This window comes from Aquarana catesbeiana, linkage group LG04 (genome assembly GCF_042186555.1).
Source record: "Aquarana catesbeiana isolate 2022-GZ linkage group LG04, ASM4218655v1, whole genome shotgun sequence".
Taxonomy (NCBI): domain Eukaryota; kingdom Metazoa; phylum Chordata; class Amphibia; order Anura; family Ranidae; genus Aquarana; species Aquarana catesbeiana.
Genome location: NC_133327.1, coordinates 399,859,534 through 399,880,078, shown reverse-complemented (window position 1 = coordinate 399,880,078; position 20,545 = coordinate 399,859,534). Strand labels below are relative to the sequence as shown.

At 41.2% G+C, this 20,545-nt stretch overlaps 1 protein-coding gene across 2 annotated transcripts in view; it reads right to left on the bottom strand.

Moving 5' to 3' along the window:
- The window catches only part of HEY2 (hes related family bHLH transcription factor with YRPW motif 2), a 53,900-nt gene extending 36,600 nt beyond the window's left edge, over nt 1-17,300 (bottom strand). For both annotated transcript variants that reach the window (XM_073627198.1, XM_073627199.1), the window contains exons 1-3: nt 16,980-17,300; nt 12,068-12,146; nt 3,917-4,000 (exon numbers count right to left, since the gene is read on the bottom strand). In XM_073627198.1, coding sequence (XP_073483299.1) covers nt 3,917-4,000; nt 12,068-12,146; nt 16,980-17,062 — 246 coding nt within the window. In that variant the 5' untranslated portion in view covers nt 17,063-17,300. The remainder of the gene's footprint in view (nt 1-3,916; nt 4,001-12,067; nt 12,147-16,979) is intronic.
- Between the last annotated feature and the right edge of the window lie 3,245 nt (nt 17,301-20,545).

Genomic DNA, 20,545 nt, shown 5'->3' with positions numbered 1-20,545 from the left:
TCGAAATAGCCACTAGCATATAATGATAAACTGCATGCAAAGTAACACATTTTAAGTAGAGGTCGACCGATATGGGTTTTTCTCTGGCCGATGCCGATGCCGATATTTAGAAATCGCGGTGGCCGATGGCCGATATGTGATGCCGATTTTTTTGGGCCGATATATTTGGCCGATTTTTTTTTTTTTTTTTTTCCCTTCATCTCATAAAATCTAACAGTTAGACCCCTTTCACACTGGGGCGTTTTTCAGGCGCTTTTGGGCTAAAAATAGTGCCTGTAAAGTGCCTGTAAAACGGCTCCCCTGCAGTCTCAGTGTGATATCCCGAGTGCTTTCACACTGAGGCGATGCGCTGGCAGGATGTAAAAAAAAGTCCTGCAAACGGCATCTTTGGAGCGGTGTATACCGCTCCTCCACCACTCCTGCCCATTGAAATGAATGCGCACCGCTGCCGAAGTGCCTGCAAAGCGTTTTGGCAGCGGCGCTTCAGGGGCGCAATTAACCCCTTCCTCGGCCGCTAGCTGGGTTATAAGCGCCCCGCTAGCAGCCGAATAGCGCCTCTAAAATGACGGTGAAGCGCCGCTAAAACTAGCAGCGTTTTACCATCAACGCATGCCCGCTCCAGTGTGAAAGCAGCTTTAAGTAATACAGAATTTTTTTTCATTTAAACATTAAACAAAACAAACCTCCAATCAGTTCACTTGTATGTATAATTTAGAAAACAAAAAAAAAAAAAAACTATCTTAAATATTAAATACACAAAAACAGGTAATCAAAACTTTTGGACGAAAAAAAATGGGCTAACTTTACTGCTTAGGTTTTTTTTTAATTCATTACTGTATTTTTTTTTTTTTAAATTGCGTTTGAAAGACCGCTGCGCAAATACCGTGTGACATAAAATATTGCAACAACCACCATTTTATTCCCTAGGGTCTCTGCTAAAAAATATATATATAATGTTTGGGGGTTCTAAGTGATTTTCTAGCAGAAAATACAGGATTTTTACTTGTAAGCAACAAGTGTCAGAAAAGGTTTAGTCTTTAAATGGTTAAACTGAGAAAATCTACACACGGAGTTCAGTCTATTGATAAAAGAACCTGAAAGATACAATGTATCTTCTTATCAGACTTGGCAGGCTGCCCAGAGGAGGAGAGCATCCTCTCCACAGATAACCTCAGGAAACTTGCATTAACTTCTATTACAGAAGTAATTTGCCAGTCACGGCTGAAGTTACAATCGGCCTTTTTTATCAGCACAATCCGCCGATGCCGATTAAGTAAAAAACGCCAAATATCGGCCGATTTATATCGGTCGACCTCTAATTTTAAGTGTGATGAGTCCACTTCTATAAAGATATGTTAACTTGTGTATATATATAAATATATATATATATATATATATATATATATATATATATATATATATATATATATATATATATATATATATATATATATATATATATATATATACTATATTGCCAGAAGTATAGGGACACCTGCCTTTACACGCAAATGAACTTTAATGGCATCCAAGTCTTAAGCCTCTTACACACGTTTTGATTGTCGTATGACCGAGCTTCTGATTTTTGTCAAATGCGCATGTGCAGGATTTTGTCTAGCATACTAACTATCCACAAATTGTCGTTCAACAAACACAAATGTAGTGACGTACTATGAGAGTATAAAGAAGAAGTTAATTTCTCGAGCGCCACCCTTTGGGCCCCTTCTGCAAATTTTATGCTAGTAGAAGTTTGGTGAGTGTTGACTCGTGATTATCAGATTGTTCCTGATCTTCAAATGACAGTTTGGGAGTAGGAAGTTACATTAAAAACAACACAATGGAAAATTAACAAGGGACACCAACATAGTATAGTATAGTATAGCATAGTATCTTTGATCTTAAAAACTCAGGGATAATAGTTTTGTGGTAACTTCCCCAAAAAATCAAACAACAACCATAATATTAATATTTTTTATATCACTACAAAACAAAAGCCTTTTAAAATACGTTTGGCATAACTACATCAGTATCACCAGCAAAGCAGCTTCATAATTATCCCATTAAAGAAGATGAAAATGTGCGCTGCATTTCGACATTTCATCAATTTCCGCATCATAAATGTTAATTCTAGATTACGAACAGTGGTTTACAAGACCAAACTCTTCTAGCTCGTTCCTTGATTCTGAGCATGCGTGTTTGTACGTTCAACTTTTGTGTGACGATTTCTGTACTGACCATCCGAAAATCGGATGTTGAGCTGTCGTTCGTCAAAAATGTACTAGTCTGCTCATCCAGCTTTTGTCTTACAAAAAATGAAAATCGGATGTCGAAAGAAGCATACTAACAGTAAGAATTTCGGACAACAGGCTGTCGAACGTCAATTCCCTTCTGAAATTAGCATTGTGTGTACGGGCCTTAACTCTGTAGGGTTCAATATTGAGTTGGCCCACCCTTTGCAGCTATAACAGCTTTAACTCCTCTGGGTAGGCTGTCCACAAGGTTTAGGAGTGTGTCTATGGGAATGTTTGACCAGGTCCGGCACTGTTGTGGACAAGAAGGCCTGTCTCGCAGACTCCACTCTAATTCATCTCAAAGGTGTTCAAAGGTGTTCTGTTGGGTTGAGGTCAACTCTGGAACTTTAGCCTGACAAGTGGATTCTCAAACACGACAATGCTCCTGCACAAGAATTTTTTTTACCGTCCATCCTGGGAGTTGTTAATATATATATATATATATATATATATATATATATATATATATATATATATATATATATATACAATTTTAGTTTCATCAGACCAAAGAATTTTGTTTCTCATGGTCTGAGAGTCCTTCAAGTGCCTTTTGGCAAACTCCAGGCAGGCTGTCATGTGCCTTTTACTGAGGAGTGGTTTCTGTCTGGCCACTCTACCATACAGGCCTGATTGGTGGAGTGCTGCAGAGATGGTTGTTCTTCTGGAAGGTTCTCATCTCTCCACAGAGAAACACTGGAGCTGTGTCAGAGTGAACATCAGGTTCTTGGTCACCTCCCTAACTAAGGCCCTTCTCCACCGATTATTCAGTTTGGCCAGGCAGCCCGCTCTAGGAAGAGTCCTGGTGGTTCTAAACTTCTTCCATTTATGGATGATGGAGGCCACTGTGCTCATTGGGACATTCAATGCTGCAGAAATTTTTCTGTACCCTTCCCCAAATCTGCGCTGAACTTGCACAATTTTATTCCCGCATGTCAGTCCCAACTTCAGGGGCAATTTCAGAGACATCTGTGCGGGTTTCTGCACAGATGTCAATGGAAATGGCATCCCGAAATCACCAAGAGTAGTACTACTTTTGGGAATTGGTGTGACGCCGCTAATGTGGTGTCGCACCGATTTGGACACTTCCATTGCCGGAAATTGCCACCGATTTGGCATGCGATTTGACAAGTCAAATTGCATGCCAAATCACATCAATGTGAACCAGGACTTAGGTTCAATGATTCTGGAACTAACAGAAACATAAGTTTGGTTTTAAACCAACTTCCAAGTGTAAGCCGCCACCAGTGTACGGCCGCAGCAACTAAAAAAAAAATCTTTTTTTTGGAATACAACATTGATTTATCACATAGGGAACACAATAGGTTCTATTCTGTGTCTAAACAACCACAATACTTTCTTGAGTGCAACTGAGGCATCATGAGCGATGTTATCCCTAAGGGAAAAGAACAACTGTACTGGAAATATTTCTTCCCCACTTTCATGACTGGATTATGTTTTAACAGTTTTACCACAACAAAGGATTTAATTGAAAAGCAAGCTCTGTGCCAGATAAGGCCACATGCAATATTATTTTAATGAGCCTTGAAGAGAACCAACAATTTTAGATCAGAGGTACAGTAGAACGGATGAAAAAAAAAAAAACTTTTGAAGAAATGACTTACTTGTTTCTCAAAAGCAGTCGGCACAAGCCGCCGTAATTCAGACAGGCTGTTATTGATACGATCTCGCCTGCGTTTTTCTATAATCTGTTAGAAAAAAACAAAACAAAAAAACAATGTGTGACAAACCAACAAGGGAGCAACCTTAACTCATTACATGTTTATAGCAGGAAGGTTCTTGAAGTTTCCATGAAAATTTCAAACATGCAATAATTTGGAGTCCTAATTAAGAGGCTTCAAGAAAAAATGGTTTAATAAAGAATCCTTGAAGCACATTTAAAATTGTATTTCGCAAGAAGACTAAAAATAAGTCAAAAAGCCTCTCTGATTTAACAAAACTAAAGCAAATAAACTTTCAGAATATGCTTGTAGCATAAGATGTGTTCATTTATGTCCTTCCTAGCCTTGAAAACATGATAGCTGGAATCTGATTATCTATAATGAGAAACACAGATACTTATCTAACTTAACTTTTGGAAATCATTAATCAAGCCTTCCCTTTATTGTACACGCATTAGTATATTTTACAATGTTATATATGTTCCACAGTTTTTCCCAGAAAACTTTTTACATTGATGAGGGGAATGCATTAAGTCAGTGGTCATCAACCCTGTCCTCAGGGCCCACTAACAGGCCAGGTTTTATGTATTACCTTGGGGAGATGCAGACTAGAATACTGCAATCACTGAGCAGCAAATGATATCACAGGACAGGGTTGATAACCATTGCATTAAAATAAAAAATGTATTAAGCTTAGAATCACTTTGAAGTAGGCCTCATCTCAAAAAAGGGAATATTTCATAATATCAGGGAACATCTAGAAATTTTATTTGTGCCTAAGCAATAATATGAAAAATGTACCATTTGTCTTGGATTACCCCTAAAAGATAAAAGTGTACTTTCTTATATGTACAGTGTCCTGACACCCCTGTTCTGTAGACATCAATCTGCAGTGTAAGATCATCTAAGGCACTGCTGCCTCTGACTGCTAGTCTCAAGTTTAGAAGTGAAATTTTGGTAATGTCACTACTGTGCTGCTCATTTTTCTTTTGAGGATGTTCTGGAGAGAAACCTGTACCTGAATGCCTAATTTCCAAGGGTTTCCCTGCTTCTAATTCATTCTTTGGATCTGATCTTCCTCTGTCTTTTGTGCTGCGTCTTGTATTTTTCTTAATCAGCCATCAGATAACCAGTCATCCGGAGCAGCTCTGACATTGTGGGCACCATGGCCGTAGCATAGGGTGTCTCAGGGGTCACAATCGCAACCCCACCCCTAGCTCCAGGGGGCCCCCTGCAGCCTCCCTGTCATATTATCATATCCTCCACAAAATCCAGCTCTGACCTGCCCTAGGGCCCCACAGCCATGGTCCAGTACTGGGCTTTCACTTTGCCTTCCACAGTCCACACCCCTTCGTTCTCATTGGCTGGGGGGAAGCCGTGAGCCATTTCCTGAATGGAGAGGAGCATGGGGTGACAACAGCCCAGGATGGGGAAGTGTCTGTGCTGTGTGCTGGCAACATGGAATAGTAACTGAGCTCAGCGAGGCAAGAGGAGAAGAGTGCCGTCCTGTAGCCATGATGGGACCGATGTCACTGGTGAGGTAAGACACAGCTCAGTGTCTCCTAGTCACCAGCTAGGATTCTCTGTACCCCCCCACCCGGGGAAGTCTGCTTACCCCACTTCCCTGACCTTCCCCCAACACCTGCCAACACTGACAGACCACCCCCTCCGCCCTGGATACTATGTCCAGCTGCTGAGCTCCTTGCCCATTACAGCACTCTAGACTGCTCCTCCTCCACAGGGCTGAAATCACATTCCTTTAAAACACAGCCAGTTAGCCACAATCTACACAGGGTGTATGTGCCTACTGCAGCTACACTGCCGTTCTGACCAGAGAATTTCACAGGTCAGAAGGGCAACATAACAGCCAGATACACCCAGTGAAGACTGACAGACTGTGTGTAAAGGAATGTGTTTTCAGCCCTGTGTAGTGTGTGTGTGTGTGTGTGTGGGGAGCTGTATACAATGCTGGGATGGGAAAGGAGCTCTGCCAAGTCACCTGCAAGGGGTGATCCCTGTCCTCTGATGAAAGGAGGAACTCTGGGGACTCAAAACTCTTAAGCCACTTTGAGTATCTTGGCGTGAGGTGGGTGTATATGCATGCGCAGTGTAAGCAGCAGGTGGTATTGGCGGGGGGGGGGGCCTCAAGCTACGCCTCTGGTGGGCACGTTTTGCTTTTCAGCTCAGTGTTCACTTAAGACACTACTTACATGGAGTCTTTGGAGTTTATTTACTAAAGGCAATTGAGCTGTTACATGTTACATAGTTGGTAAGGTTGAATAAAGACACCAGTCCATCCAGTTCAACCTGTGGTGTTTATGTGAGTTAATGTCAATATTAAATCCCATATCCCTGTATGTTGCAATTGTTTAAGATGCCCATCTATACGTTTTTGAAGCTAGCGACCAGTGGCGGCTAGTGCTATATTTTTTTGGTGGGGGAGGCAGCAAACAATCCTTCCGCCACCTCCCCCCAGCCCCGGTTGGTCCGATCAGCCGCACCCCCCTCCCCCGGTTGGATGCCCCCCATTTACCACATCTAGGTCACGGGGCAGTGCTTCCTCCGGGCGGCGTCTCCTCCTTCTCGCCTTAATGGCGGCTTCCCCTGCATCTCCTCTACCTCTTCTCCTCCAATACAAATGCTTCTCCTCTCGGCCAATTTGCTTTCAGGACCCGCTTCCTAATCTTCCTGATTGGCCGGAGGAGAATCAGGAAGACAATAGCGAATATTAATTTGCTATTGTCACGCGACTGGGAGGGCTCAGGGCGCAGGAGCAAATTAGAGCCTCAGGCTTTATTCATATGCTTCTAAAAAAAAAAAAATCCATGTTTCTGATGCCCTGCAAGTAGATTAGGGGCCGGGCACATGGATTAGGGGGGCGGTGCCCCTGCACCCTGTATGGCCGGGCCGCCACTGCTAGTGACACTCCCTGCTGATACCACTGCTTGTGGAAAGGAGTTGCACATCCTCACCGCTCTGACAGTACCACTCTCAAGAACCCTCTATGCAGTTCAAGGTTAAACCACTTCTCTTCCAGTTTCAATGAATGGCGGCTTGTCTTTTTTGACTCCCTCACACTGAACATTTTTTTTCCTATGCTAGGGTCAGCAGTACGGTATTTGTATATCACTATCATATCTCCTCTCAAGCTTCTCTTCTCCAGAGAGAATAAGTTTAATGCTTGTAGTGTTTCCCTACAACTAATATCCTCCAGTCCCTTTAATGGCTTTGTTGCCCTTCTCTGGACTCTCTCCAGTTCCAGCACATCCCTCCTGAGGACTGGTGATCAGAACTGGAGGGCATACTCAAGATGCGGCTGGACCAGAGTCTTGTAGAGTGACAGAATTATAGTTTTATCTCTGGAGTAAATCCCCTTTTTAAGGCATGCTATTTTTTTGCTAGCTTTGCTTGCTGTTCACTTTGCAAGGGAAGTTTCCCCAGAGCTTAGTGAATATGGTGAACAAAAAATACCCAATCATGCACAAGAAAAAAGCAGAGCTTCACCTCATTCTCTAAGGTCTGGGGCAAATTCCCTTGCAAAGTGAACAGCCTATTTGCCTTTAATAAATCAACCTTGCTGTGTTTGCATGGGCACAGCAGCCTGTACCTGCGGAAACACGGAAACACAAGTAAAAGGTCCCTGCACCTTTTCTAAAGTCGCAGCCAATTTGCATAGCGCTATAGTTTTCCAGCATGGGAAAATGCACTGTGATTTCCAGTGCGGCGGGAGCTGGGGTGCCATTAAGAATTAATGGTAACCCTGTGCATTTACTAACAGCAGAGCGTTTTTCCTGTGGGTACGGAAAAGCGTACAACTTACATGCAGTCCCGCTCACGCACAGATGTGAACCCAGATTTAGTTAAAGACATCAGATTGTGAGCTTCCTAATGGGGCAAGGATTGAGTAGCTCTATCTACTTTGTAATGCATTATATAATATTTTGATATATATTATAAGTTCCACTACCATAAACCCAAACAGATCATTTTCAAAGAAAATCCAGCACCTCAAATAATACATGTAGTACAAAAATAAGTATTAACTTGATTCAATATAAAAGGTGAATCGGGTATAAGAACTTATATTTTATTTGAGCTAAATGGTTCAGATTATAAAACATAATATAAACATAAATATATGCATATCTACTGTACAAACCAACTTTTGAGCCAATGTAAGTATTTAGGTTCAATGCACATGAACCATTGTTAATACTAAATACTTTAGTACTGATACTTTAATAATGATACATTTTATTTTTTATTTTATTACTTTATTGTTCGTTTGTGTATACCTTTTCTTTTCTGTTTTTGTAGCTAAAACTTTTTAAAGATATGTTAATGTATTTAAAAAAAGGGGATATAAATGGTGCCATTTTAGTAGCAATAACGCAAATTATTTATTATAATGTAAAGTATTACTATATATTAAAATATTCCTGTCTTTTTTTACTCTGTCCAGTTCTTTCAAGTTATTGATGATTATTTCTTATGTGTAACATAATTATACAGTATATATATGGAAAAAATAACAACGCAGTAAATGATTTCTTTTCAAATGATGTCTTATTCTACTAGGTAGGTATAGACTTGTCCATGACAGAATAAAAAAAAAAAAAAAAAAACTTAAAAATTACTACTTTTATTTAATGTATAGACATATAAGAAAACATTTCTGGTGCACTTAGCTATAGTAACATGTACTAATATAACACTTTTATATTAGTATTATATCACATTCTGTACTACCTTAACACACAACACCTACCAATGGATGATTTAGGTTTGTCTTCTTGTTACATAGTTTTGGTAAATCTAAATGAGGCTGTACAAAGGTTGTACAATCTAATTGTATAATGTATGGCCATCTTAAGTAAAGCCTTCAAACCCTTCAAACCACAATCAAAAAAATATTTTAGGGCCTCCTTTAGGCCTTGACTGTTGATTTTAGATAACATATTTAAAATATTAAAATGTGATGGGGGGGGGGGGGGGTTGCTTTGTTGTAAACGGAAATGTTAATAAATAAGGAGAAGTTGAAAATATACTTGGGCCCTATGATGTCATGGTCCCCTGTCACAGATTACTTTCTGCACACATGGTAGGTTTGTGCAAGGTTGCAGGTCACAATTATTATTCAACATGACCTGACTGATGGTCATTGACATTGTCATAATTTCATTGTGACTTATAGGGGGAGATTTACTAAAACTGGAGCACTCAAAATCTGTTGCAGCTGTGCATGGTAACCAATCAGCTTCTAACTTCAGCTTGTTCAATTCACTTCCCTAGCGGTAATCTGGAGTGTGGCTTGGAGTTAATTTTCAGTACCAATAGCGGTAACCCTGAGCCACACTCGGGATCGCATCGCAGTATCCAGGTACAGTTACTTACCTTGTCCCCAGGATCCTGCGATGTCCCCCCCCCCCCCGCTGTATCCTCCTCCAGACCCCCCCCCCGAATCATCAATGTTCCAGGCTCCGTTCCCTGCGATGCATGGGGGCGGAGCCCGGCGGCAAATTCAAAAAAGTGCAAAATACATAACACATACAATACACTGTAATCTGTAAGATTACATTACTGTAGCAAATCATTTCACATCAGTTTTGTCCCTAATGCTTTGTCCAGTGTCCTGCATGTAGTTTTATATTATATATACTGTTCTTTCTGCCTGGAAACTTGAGAATGTCCATGGCAGCCAAAAATTGTCCCTTTACATCAAAAGCGGTTTTAGACCAGCTAGAAAACAGTGATAATAAATTAGAATCACTCGCAGAATTGAGCGATAGTGATTTGTGGGGAAATTCATCATCAAACACTGAACGTAATGACACCGACAATTTTGCAACTGAGCAAATTTCAGTGTTTCGATTTGATTACATTATTGAATAAAATGTATTAGCATTATTTGTTATAATTATTTATAGTTATTTATTATATTATAATTTATGATTTCGTGTTTCAAACTTTATCATACCCGGGATGTCTACTAGACTCTTGTTTGGACAGATTTAAGTGTGTTATTCCTAAGAATTACAGGCCTACAATATAAAACGCCAAATTTCCATGCAAAACATTGTACCGCCTTGAGATTCAAAAATCAGACATAATCATATCGCCAGGGAGGTTAAGCTTTGATAATAAAACCTGGAAGCTGACTGTTTTCTAGATCTAGCACCAGATTTTGCACACACCGGTTTTAGTAAATAACCCCCATAGCATGCACAGACATAGATTGACGCTTGCCTTTCCTTTATGACATAACCACTGAACATGCTTCCAAATTCTAAGATTTTTCCAGGAGCAAAAAAACAAGCAATCAAAACCTGTAATTATCTGATCTACGCCATGAAGGTGATTAACTAAAACTGGAGAGTGCAAAATTTGGTGCAGCTTTGCATAGACACCAATCAGCTTCCAAGTTTTTTTGTGTCAAAGCTTAACCTTCCTACCTCCCTGGCGGTATGATTATGTCAGATTTTTAATGCTGAAAGCGGTACAATGTTTTGTATAGAAATGTGGCATTTTATATTGTAGGCCTGTAATTCTTAGGAATAACTCAATTAAATCTGCCCAAACAAGAGTCTAGAAGACATCCCGGGTATGATAAAGTTTGAAACACAAAATCATAAATTATAATATAATAAATAACTATAAATAATTATATTATAATTATAACAAATAATAATATAATAATAATAAAATGTATTCAATAATGTAATCAAAAACACTGAAATTTGCTCAGTTGCAGAATTGTCGCTGTCATTACTTGGTGTTTGGTGACGGATTTCCCCACAAATCGCTCAATTCTGCAAGTGATTCTAATTTATAATCGCTGTTTTCTAGCTGGTCTAAAGCCACACTCTGGATTACCGCCAGGGAGGTTAATTGAACAAGCTGAAGTTAGAAGCTGATTGGCTACCATGCAGAGCTGCACCAGATTTTGCACTCTCCAGTTTTAGTAAATCAACCCCTGTATAGGCAGAGGGCAGCATAAAGAATGATTTGCAGCACAGATCCTGGATCTTGAATATCCATTTCAACTGATGTTGTGCATCCCAGAGAAGTTTTTTAAAAGTTGGGGAAACTTTGTTAAGGATAATGTGCCCTTTTTAGGTTGGAAGTCCTTGTTAGGGGTACCCATAAATGGCATGATTCTCATCAGAGTGGACTATTAGATTGGGATGGGATTTGGCTGTTTACGGCCACCCCTTCTTTTGTCACTTACAATGATAAATTGTAATAACACATAAAAATTAGAGCACTAGATAAATGACAGTATTAAACTAAATAAATAAAGCAGTGCATAGAACAAAGCTAAAGTGTAAAGTACACTAACCCACAGCAACCAACATTATTTATTATGACTGGAGTCAGATCATTGAAAGAGTCATTCTGATTAATAGCGATAGGTTGTTACACTTTGACTCAGTGCGGCTGATTTAGGTTGGCCAAATATCATTACATTTTCTAGTTCAATTTTCTTTAGATTTACCTTCAAATATGTAGTGCACGGGACTGCCTGATTGCATACCAATTGAAAGTGTTCAGGTTTGACCTCATATTATATATTTTTTTGGTAAATCTAAAGGAAAATTGTACAAGAAAATTGTATAATGTATGGCCAGCCTTACTGAAGAAAAGATTTTACTTTGCATAGAGAATGTTTATTCACCACAGCGAATAAGGTGTGTTCAAGTTAAGCCAGCCATGAGTTAGCAGAATTCCCTTTTTATCCAGTTTGCCTTGTACTTGCTTGGTTATAAAATGAATGTTCCTTCACATTATTCTCTAAGAAAAGTGAATATTCTCCATTCCCTTAGTAAATCAGCTCCATTAGTCCAGACAACAAATGACATGAGGAGTTGAATTAGGGATTTCTATCTACGATCTTTATTGACTTTGCAGACTTACACACAAATGCACACACAATTACATGCGCATTCTGTAAAACAAAACTACAATAACAAAAGCATCAGAAACCAGTAAACCCATAGAAAACAACTCATTCATGGATGCTGTACAAATCAATAGTTATAGTTTTTACAATTTTCTGCATTCAAAAACAATATTTAAAAACATGCAGGGTCTTACCCCTCTCCGTTTCTTCCTGGCCATTATCTGTGATGTTGTTGTCGGCGAGTTTGATCGAATTAATGAGCCGCTGCTATGCCTGTGAAAAAAAAAGAAAAAGAAAGAAAAGTAAAACAGAGTCAAGAGTATCAGTGAGATTGTACACTTACTGGATGGAGAAGACCCAGCTTTGTGGTCCTCTGCAAGAAGATTCCTGGCCAGGGCTGAACTATGCAATGCCCTAAGTACAAACCTAACTAAATTATACGTAATTATAATCATAATCCGCGTTCCCGTTTATAAGTACAACTATAAAAATTATGTCATAAAAAAACATAATAAATGCTTTTTATAAGAGTTAATAGTGGCTGAAAAACCTCTAGTACAGGAGGTGCCCATCTGAGTCGTCAGGGATATGTTTTTTTTAAACTATTTTTACTGCATTGGTAATATATACAATTTTTATAAAAGGGTTTAGGTGGGCTCTGGGGAAACATATGTAAAAAAAAAGAAAAGACTTAAGTTTGCTAATCTTGTACTCGGAATTCTTTTATATGTCATCTAGAGCTTTAACGCCATATACAATATATAGGGGAAGAGTATAGTTATTTTTATATATATATATAGCTAAGAACTAGGTGCCATATACAGTATACATGGGAAGATAAAACTTCAAAAAGTTTCAGCACTTTTATACATATAATAGAGTTAAAAAAAAGTGCTGAAACCTCTTGAAGAACATGTATATATATATATGGGTTCTTTAAGAAGTTTCCGCACTTTTTTTAACACTATTATATGTATAAACGTGCTGAAACTTTTGAGACGTGTCCAAAAAGTTTCAGCACTGTTATACATATATATATATATATATATATATATATATATATGGGTTCTTTAAGAAGTTTCCACAATTTTTTTTAACTCTCTATTATATGTATAAAAGTGCTGAAACTTTTTGGTCACGTCTCGTGTATAAATATATATATATAAACAGGAACTCAGAACGCCATTACCAAGCAGATTCATCACTTTGAAAGTCAACACATAACGGCTATGAGCAACAGCTTCAGGTTTTGGGTACCAGTTGGACCAATCATTGATACCTGTTGCAGAGGAGGTACCTGTTGAATTATTGTAGCTGATTGGTTGATGCACATATTCACTCCCTAACACACTTTCTTCTAGTTCCTTTACCTAATTGCAGTGGATAGCAGTACAGTAGTGCATGTATAAAATTCACATTTGAATGATAATGTTATTTTTCTTACTGGTCACCATTCATAGTGACACCCGCAGGCATTCTACGCACAAGACCAATGGCTAATCTCAGGAATAGCATCTTTTCGATGAATAGCCTTTGACAAGTACATATCACAGTCTGGATGATATAGATCACAGCAGACTCTGGAAATCCGCCTTGAAATGATTCACAGTTCCTGCCATATGTGACGAGGTGACAGACTGAGATTCATTAACTGTCATTAACACTATATGACAAGGTATCACAAAAAAAAAATAGGAACAATCTATTTTTATAATATAGCAATGAAATCCAGTGAAATGACAGTTTGACGTATATGACTTTTTTGCGTACTTTCCTATTTTGCCTTGTGAGAAAGTACCCTGTATTTTTTTTTATACTTGTGATATGTATTATAACATAATATATTCCAAAGTACACACACCCCAAAAATCAATTGGGTGAACTGGGCCAATAGATGAACACTATTTTTTATCTTTAATACAATTGCTACACTTCACTAAAATTGCATCTATAGGGTATAAAGAAGGTGAGAAAAATCCTAAACCAAAAATGCAACTTCAAAGCACACCCATTGAATCATATTGCAGCCAGGACTTTTATACACTGAGACTAGCATGCAAAAAGAAAACGGACGATCGTTCCTCTGATATTCTCATCGTGTGTATGAGGCTTTAGGGAATCAGTAAACTTTCTTGGCAGGATCCGTGCCCGCTCTGCTGTGGTTTATTCCTTATATTTACTGGGGAAAGGATGACACTCTTGTTCCTGCCTGCCCGTAAACTGAAAAGGGAGAATACGAGATAAGCGGGTCTATGGATGCACAGACACGTCCAACTTCAGGACACAAGTAGTGAATGCACAGCATGGAAAACTTGTAGATAGTGAACGATCGCCTGATTTTATACACTTTTAGTCATTTAAACAGTTCTGTTTATTCAACTTGTAGTCTAGAAAAAAAATATTTCATGTGTGTCTTTTTTTTGGTAACATAGAATTTAAAAATAAATCATATTTTATCAGCTGTTGCCTCTGTATATATGTAAGTGAAACTTTTGAAATACTGTATTAAAATAAGCCATTTTTTAACTAAAGTGTGCAGCGTGGATATTGATCCATGCAATGGAACACACAGCTAGACTGAAATCTTTGTCTATTTGTTTGGAGTAACGCTGCTCTGTTTCCATGTAAATATTACCTAATTATCTGACACAGGAGCTGTCCTCAATACATCTCCGAATCTAAGCAGACACCTAAGTAAAATATATATAGGATCTCATTCATCTACTAGATCAAAAAGTCAAATAGATGAAACTCAATAAAAAATGTTTTTTAGGCTGGGTTCACACTGCTGCGGTGCGGGAAAGCAGCGAATTTACTGCGGGTTCCCGCATCGCACCAACTCGCACGGCAGTTCACACTGCCATATGCGAACTGCTGGGGAGTGTCATACAATGTTAATGACACCCCCAGTTCAGCCCGCATATCGCAATGCGAACTGACAATTCGGACATTTTCGGATCGCATAGGTGTGAACACCCATGCGATCCGATTTTGGTCCGAACAAAAAAAAGGGTCCTGTGCAAGTTTGGACCGAATGCGGTGCGATATCAGCCATACTATCTGTATGGCTGATATCGCACAGCACAGACATCGCATGTGATGTGAACAGCAGTGCGCTGCGAATCACATGCGATGTCTGCCACCGCAGCAGTGTGAACCCAGCCTTAAAGGTAAACAAAAGTCAAATAGAATTCCTAGATCAACATAGAGTGGCGGTTCACACCAGCGCGCCCTGCGAGATCCCATGTGATTCGCACCGCACTGCAGTGCAAATCACATGCGATGCGATTTCAGCCATACAGATAGTATGGCTGATATTGCATCACATTTGGACCAAACTCGCACAGAACCCTTTTTTTGGTCCGCACCTGAATCGGATCGCACGGGAGTTCACACCCATGTGATCCGATTCATGTCCGAACTGTCAGTTCACACTGCGATATGTGAACTGAAATGGGGGTGTCATTAACAATGTGTTGACACTCCCGGCAGTTCGCATAGTGCAGTGTGAACTGCTGTGCGAGTCGGGTGCGATGTGGGAATCCGCAGTGGATTCGCAGGGTTCCTGCATTGCACAAATGTGAACTGGGACAGAGACAGGCTGCAGTAAAAGTATTTACAAACATACAGATATTATTTATAAATACTGAGCCATGAAAACTATTTTATTGCGAGAGCAAGGAAATCCACTTGATGAACCTCATGGGGGCCATACACGTTTCAATAAATGATCGATTTGTTTACCAATCAATCACTCCCGATAGGAATACTTGATCTATAAAGTACAACCCAATCAATATGCCACACAAGAGGAATTGGCTTTTGATGGAGAGTTTAAAAATACCGATCACATGTTATTGATCACATCTCTGTTCTTAGTCTCATAATCTGATCAATTGAAATACGATCAAAATCATGACCAAAGCATCTCAGTGCTGCCGATCAATCATTTTCTGCTCTGGCTGATAGACTCAATAGATCGAAGCCAATCTAAATCAAGTCCAAATTGATTGGAAGTGAAGCTATGCCTATTCAACTGGTTGTGGATTCGATTATTTTGATTGCATCACACATCAATCAGATATTAAAAATCAAAGGGCACCATGAGGATCACCATACACTTTATAATTTGACAATACAATCTTTGCAACTTTAGGTTTACCAAACCTATGGGGCTGATTTACTAAAACCAGAGTGTGCAAAATCTGGTGCAGCTGTGCATGGCAACCAATCAGCTTCTAACTTCAGCTTGGCTTTTAAACTAAAGCCTTGACAAAAAACTAGAAGCTGATTGGTTTTTATACAGAGCTACACCAGATTTTACACTCTCCAGTTTTAGTAAATCAACCCCAAATGTAATATGAGGACAGACAGACCTAACCTGTCGGATCAATCTGTATCCAATCAGGCAGGCTCCTCCGCTACATAGTTGTTGGTAGATCTAAAGGAGATTGCACAGACCTGTAATGTGTATGGGGAGCAGGGTTGCCAACTGTCAGTAAATGTAGGAACAGTTTGTAAAATCCATCATTTTTGCATCTGTCTGTGAATGCCCGTCAGTAAATTTACAGTTTGTAAAATCCATAATTTTTGCATCGGTGCATGAATGTCCATAATGGACATTCACAGACAATTGCAAAAATGACGGATTTTACAAACTGGAAATTTACTGACGGGCATTCACAGACAGATGCAAAAATTACAGATTTTACAAACTGTTTGTAAATTTACTGACAGTTATTCACAGACAGATGCAAAAATGATGGATTTTACAAACTGTTTGTAAATTTACTGACAGTTGGCAACCCTGATGGGGCACTTTAGCATTCTTTCTCATACACTAACCCATGCAATAACAGTCAATCTGGAATTTTTTTGGTGTGAAAATAAAGTGGAATATCTCTAAAGCAGATCCTTGAATGAATATTTCCACAAATAATGGTTGTATAATAAATGATCGAGTCACAAACTTCAGATGTATAAAGATTTCTTTTCCATGTCGCCCAATACACCATAGTGAAGGTAGGTACTCCTCTTGTCACCCTATCCCGGGGGTCCTGATGACAAACACTTCATGACGTGTCCATGGTAAGTTGTAATACTCACCCAGAGTAATTATTCTCACTGCCCACATCAATGGTCTCATCCAGATCACTGTCAGAGCTGGTGTCATCGCACGGTCTCTTCATTCTCTCTCGGGGCTCCAAGGATTAAACCTGGGCTGATTGGTCCAATGTGCGGCTGTACAGTCCAGAGGGGTCACAGTCCAGGCTGGAGGATGGGGTGATGGAGATCAGTGGGATGGAGATCACTAGGATGGAGATCACTAGGATGGAGATCAGTAGGCGCTCACTCTCATCTATTCCCCGATCTACAAGGCTTTCCCACGCTGCTGCTTGCTGCAGATGTCACTGTGAGCCCGCCCCCTCCCTCCCGTCTGCCCCGCCCCCTCCCTCCCCGTCTGCCCCGCCCACCTTCCCCACTCAGCGCTGCACTGTGGATCGTCCTGTGCTGGGGGGAGATGTGTGATCACTGACCGCTGTCACCTCCAGGAACAGGAAACCACAGCGACACATCCCATCACTAAGTATAGTGGGAGATCACAGCCCATCCTACCATTCCCAGGGAGAGCAGCCAGACGCTTTAACCACTTCAATACGGGGCACTTTTACCCCCCTCCTGCCCAGGCCAGCTCCCAGCGCTGTCACACTCTGAATGACAATTGCACGCCATGCAATGCTGTACTCATATGACATTCTTATCATTTTTTTGAGACAAAACTTTCTTTTGGTGGTATTTATGCATCACTGAGTTTTTTATTCTTTGCAAAACAAATAAAAAAAGACCAAACATATTGGAAAAAAAACGTTTTTTTTTAGTTTCTGTTACAAAATTTTGCAAATACGTAATCCTTCGCTGATGATGAGGCTGCACTTATGGGCACTGATGGGCACTGACAGGCAGCACTGATAGGTGACACCGATGGGCACTGATGGGCAGCACTGATAGATGGCACTGATAGGCGGCACTGATGGGTGGCACTGATAGATGGCACTGATGGGCACTGATAGGCGGCACTGATGGGTGGCACTGATAGATGGCACTGATGGGCACTGATAGGCGGCACTGATGGGTGGCACTAATAGATGGCACTGATGGGCACTGATAGGTGGCACTGATGGGTGGCACTGATAGATGGCACTGATAGGCAGCACTGATGGGTGACACTGATAGATGGCACTGATGGGCACTGATAGGTGGCACTGATGGGTGGCACTGATAGATGGCACTGATAGGCAGCACTGATAGATGGCACTGATGGGCACTGATAGGTGGCACTGATGGGTGGCACTGATAGGCGGCACTGATGGGTGGCACTGATAGATGGCACTGATGGGCACCCTTTATGGGCACTGACAGGTGGCACTGATGGGCAGCACTGATAGATGGCAATGATGAGGAGGCACTGATAGGCTTTACCGATGGGCACTGAAAGGCAGCACTGATGGGCAATAATTGGCATCACTGATTGGCACCACTGGTGGGCACTGATTGGCATCACTGATGGGCACAGGTGGGCATCACTGGTAGTCTGTGACAGGCATCACTGATGGGGCTGCACTGATAATCAATGCACGATTATCAGTGCAGACCCCCCCGTCAGGAGAGCTGCCCTCCTCTACTCACACTCTGTCACCCGATAACCTTCACTTCCTATTTACGCTGTGATTGGACAAAGCTGATCAGGAGGTAAAGAGCCTACGTCATAGGCTCTTTACCGTGATCAGAGATGCAGTGTATTCAGGCCCCACACCGACATCACCAATCGCAGCACTGTGCACCCCCCGGGGGCTCGCATGAGCGGCTTGTTCTGAAGGACATCATATGATGTCCATTCAGAACAATAGAACCCAGAAGCTCTAAAAGGCATCAATACTGAGTGGGCTCGGGTCACAGAGAGTGCGCTCCAAGCCCACCCAGGTGTGTTACAACAGCAAATTAATATTCGCTGTTGTAACACTGATCCTCCTCCCGGCCAATCAGGAAGCGAGTTTTGACACTGGTTATGTCATCCGATTGGCTGAAAGGACAGGCGATCCTATTGGACACCTAGGAGGAGGAGGGAGGAGCCGCATGGCGGAAGCCGCTGTGATGCTATACACCGGGTGGGAAGGTGTTAATTTAAATCTTATGGTACAACCGTTTTATGGTGGCCTTTGTAATAACATAGAAATCATAACACTAGATAAAACATCAGAGCCTAAAAAAAGCCAATAAAGCAGTGCAGAGAGTGAAGCTGGAGTGTGAGGTGTAATATCCCACAGAAACCAAACGTTTTATTTTTACTGAAACATTAAAGCAGAGCTCCATCCAACAGGGGACCCTTCACTTTAAGGCCACCCCCCTTTCTCTAAATGGCACTTTTTTGGGGGGGTACCTGTTTTTTCCAAAAGTTCTCCTCTTCCCCTTCCTCCCCGCAGTCATCTGGGACAAGTTACGGTTTGGAGAAGACTGTGGGACCCGGAGGTGTAACCAAAACCTTCAGGGCCCCGCGGCAAGGAACCATGATGGGCCCCCCTGCCCCCCTGTACCATGTGATCAGCTGATCACATGTAAACAGACTTTTCGGTTATGCGCAGCCCTTTCCTCCCACGCTGTGTCTGTGTGAGGAAAGGAAAGGCGTTAACAGGCAAGAATGTCAGTAAATTGTTTACACTGATAATCAGTGCCCCAATCATCAGTGCCATCTATCAGTGCTCATCAATGCCACATATTAGTGCCCATCAATGCTGCCTACAAGTGTTACCTATCAGTGCTCATTAATGCCACATATTAGTACTCATCAATTCTGCCTTTCAGCACCAGGTATCAGTGCTCATTAATGCCGTCTAACAGCATCCATCAGTGCCACATATCAGTACTCTTCAATGCTGCCCATCAGTGCCCATCAATACTGCCTGATTTCTGCCTATCAGTGTTCCCTGGTGCCTATCAGTGCTCACCAACGCCCATCAATGCAACATATCAGTACTCTTCAATGCTGCCCATCAGTGCCCATCAATACTGCCTGAGTTCTGCCTATCAGTGTTCCTCAGTGCCTATCAGTGCTCATTAATGCCCATCAGTGCCACCTATCAGTGCCCATCAATGCCACCTATCAGTGCAGCCTATCAGTGCCCATCAATGCCTCTTATCAGTGCCTCCTATCAGTGCTCATCAGTGCGTCCTATCAGTGCTCATCAATGCCTCCTATCAGTGCCCATAAATGCCTCCTATCAGTGCCCATAAATGCCTCCTATCAGTGCCCATAAATGCCTCCTATCAGTGCCCATCAGTGCCTTCTATCAATGCCCATCAGTGACTTCTATCAGTGCTCACCAGTGCCTTCTATCAGTGCTCATTAGTGCCTTCTATCAGTGCTCATCAGTGAATCCTATCAGTGCTCATCAGTGCCTTCTATCAGTGCTGCCTATCAGTGCTCATCAATGCGGCCTGTGCCCATTAGTGCCTCCTATCAGTGCCCATCAATGCCTCTTATCAGTGCCTCCTATCAATGCCCATCAGTGCCTCCTATCAGTGCCCATCGGTGCCTTCTATCAGTGCCCATCAGTGCCCTCTATCAGTGCTCACCAGTGCCCTCTATCAGTGCTCATCAGTGCCTCCTATCAGTG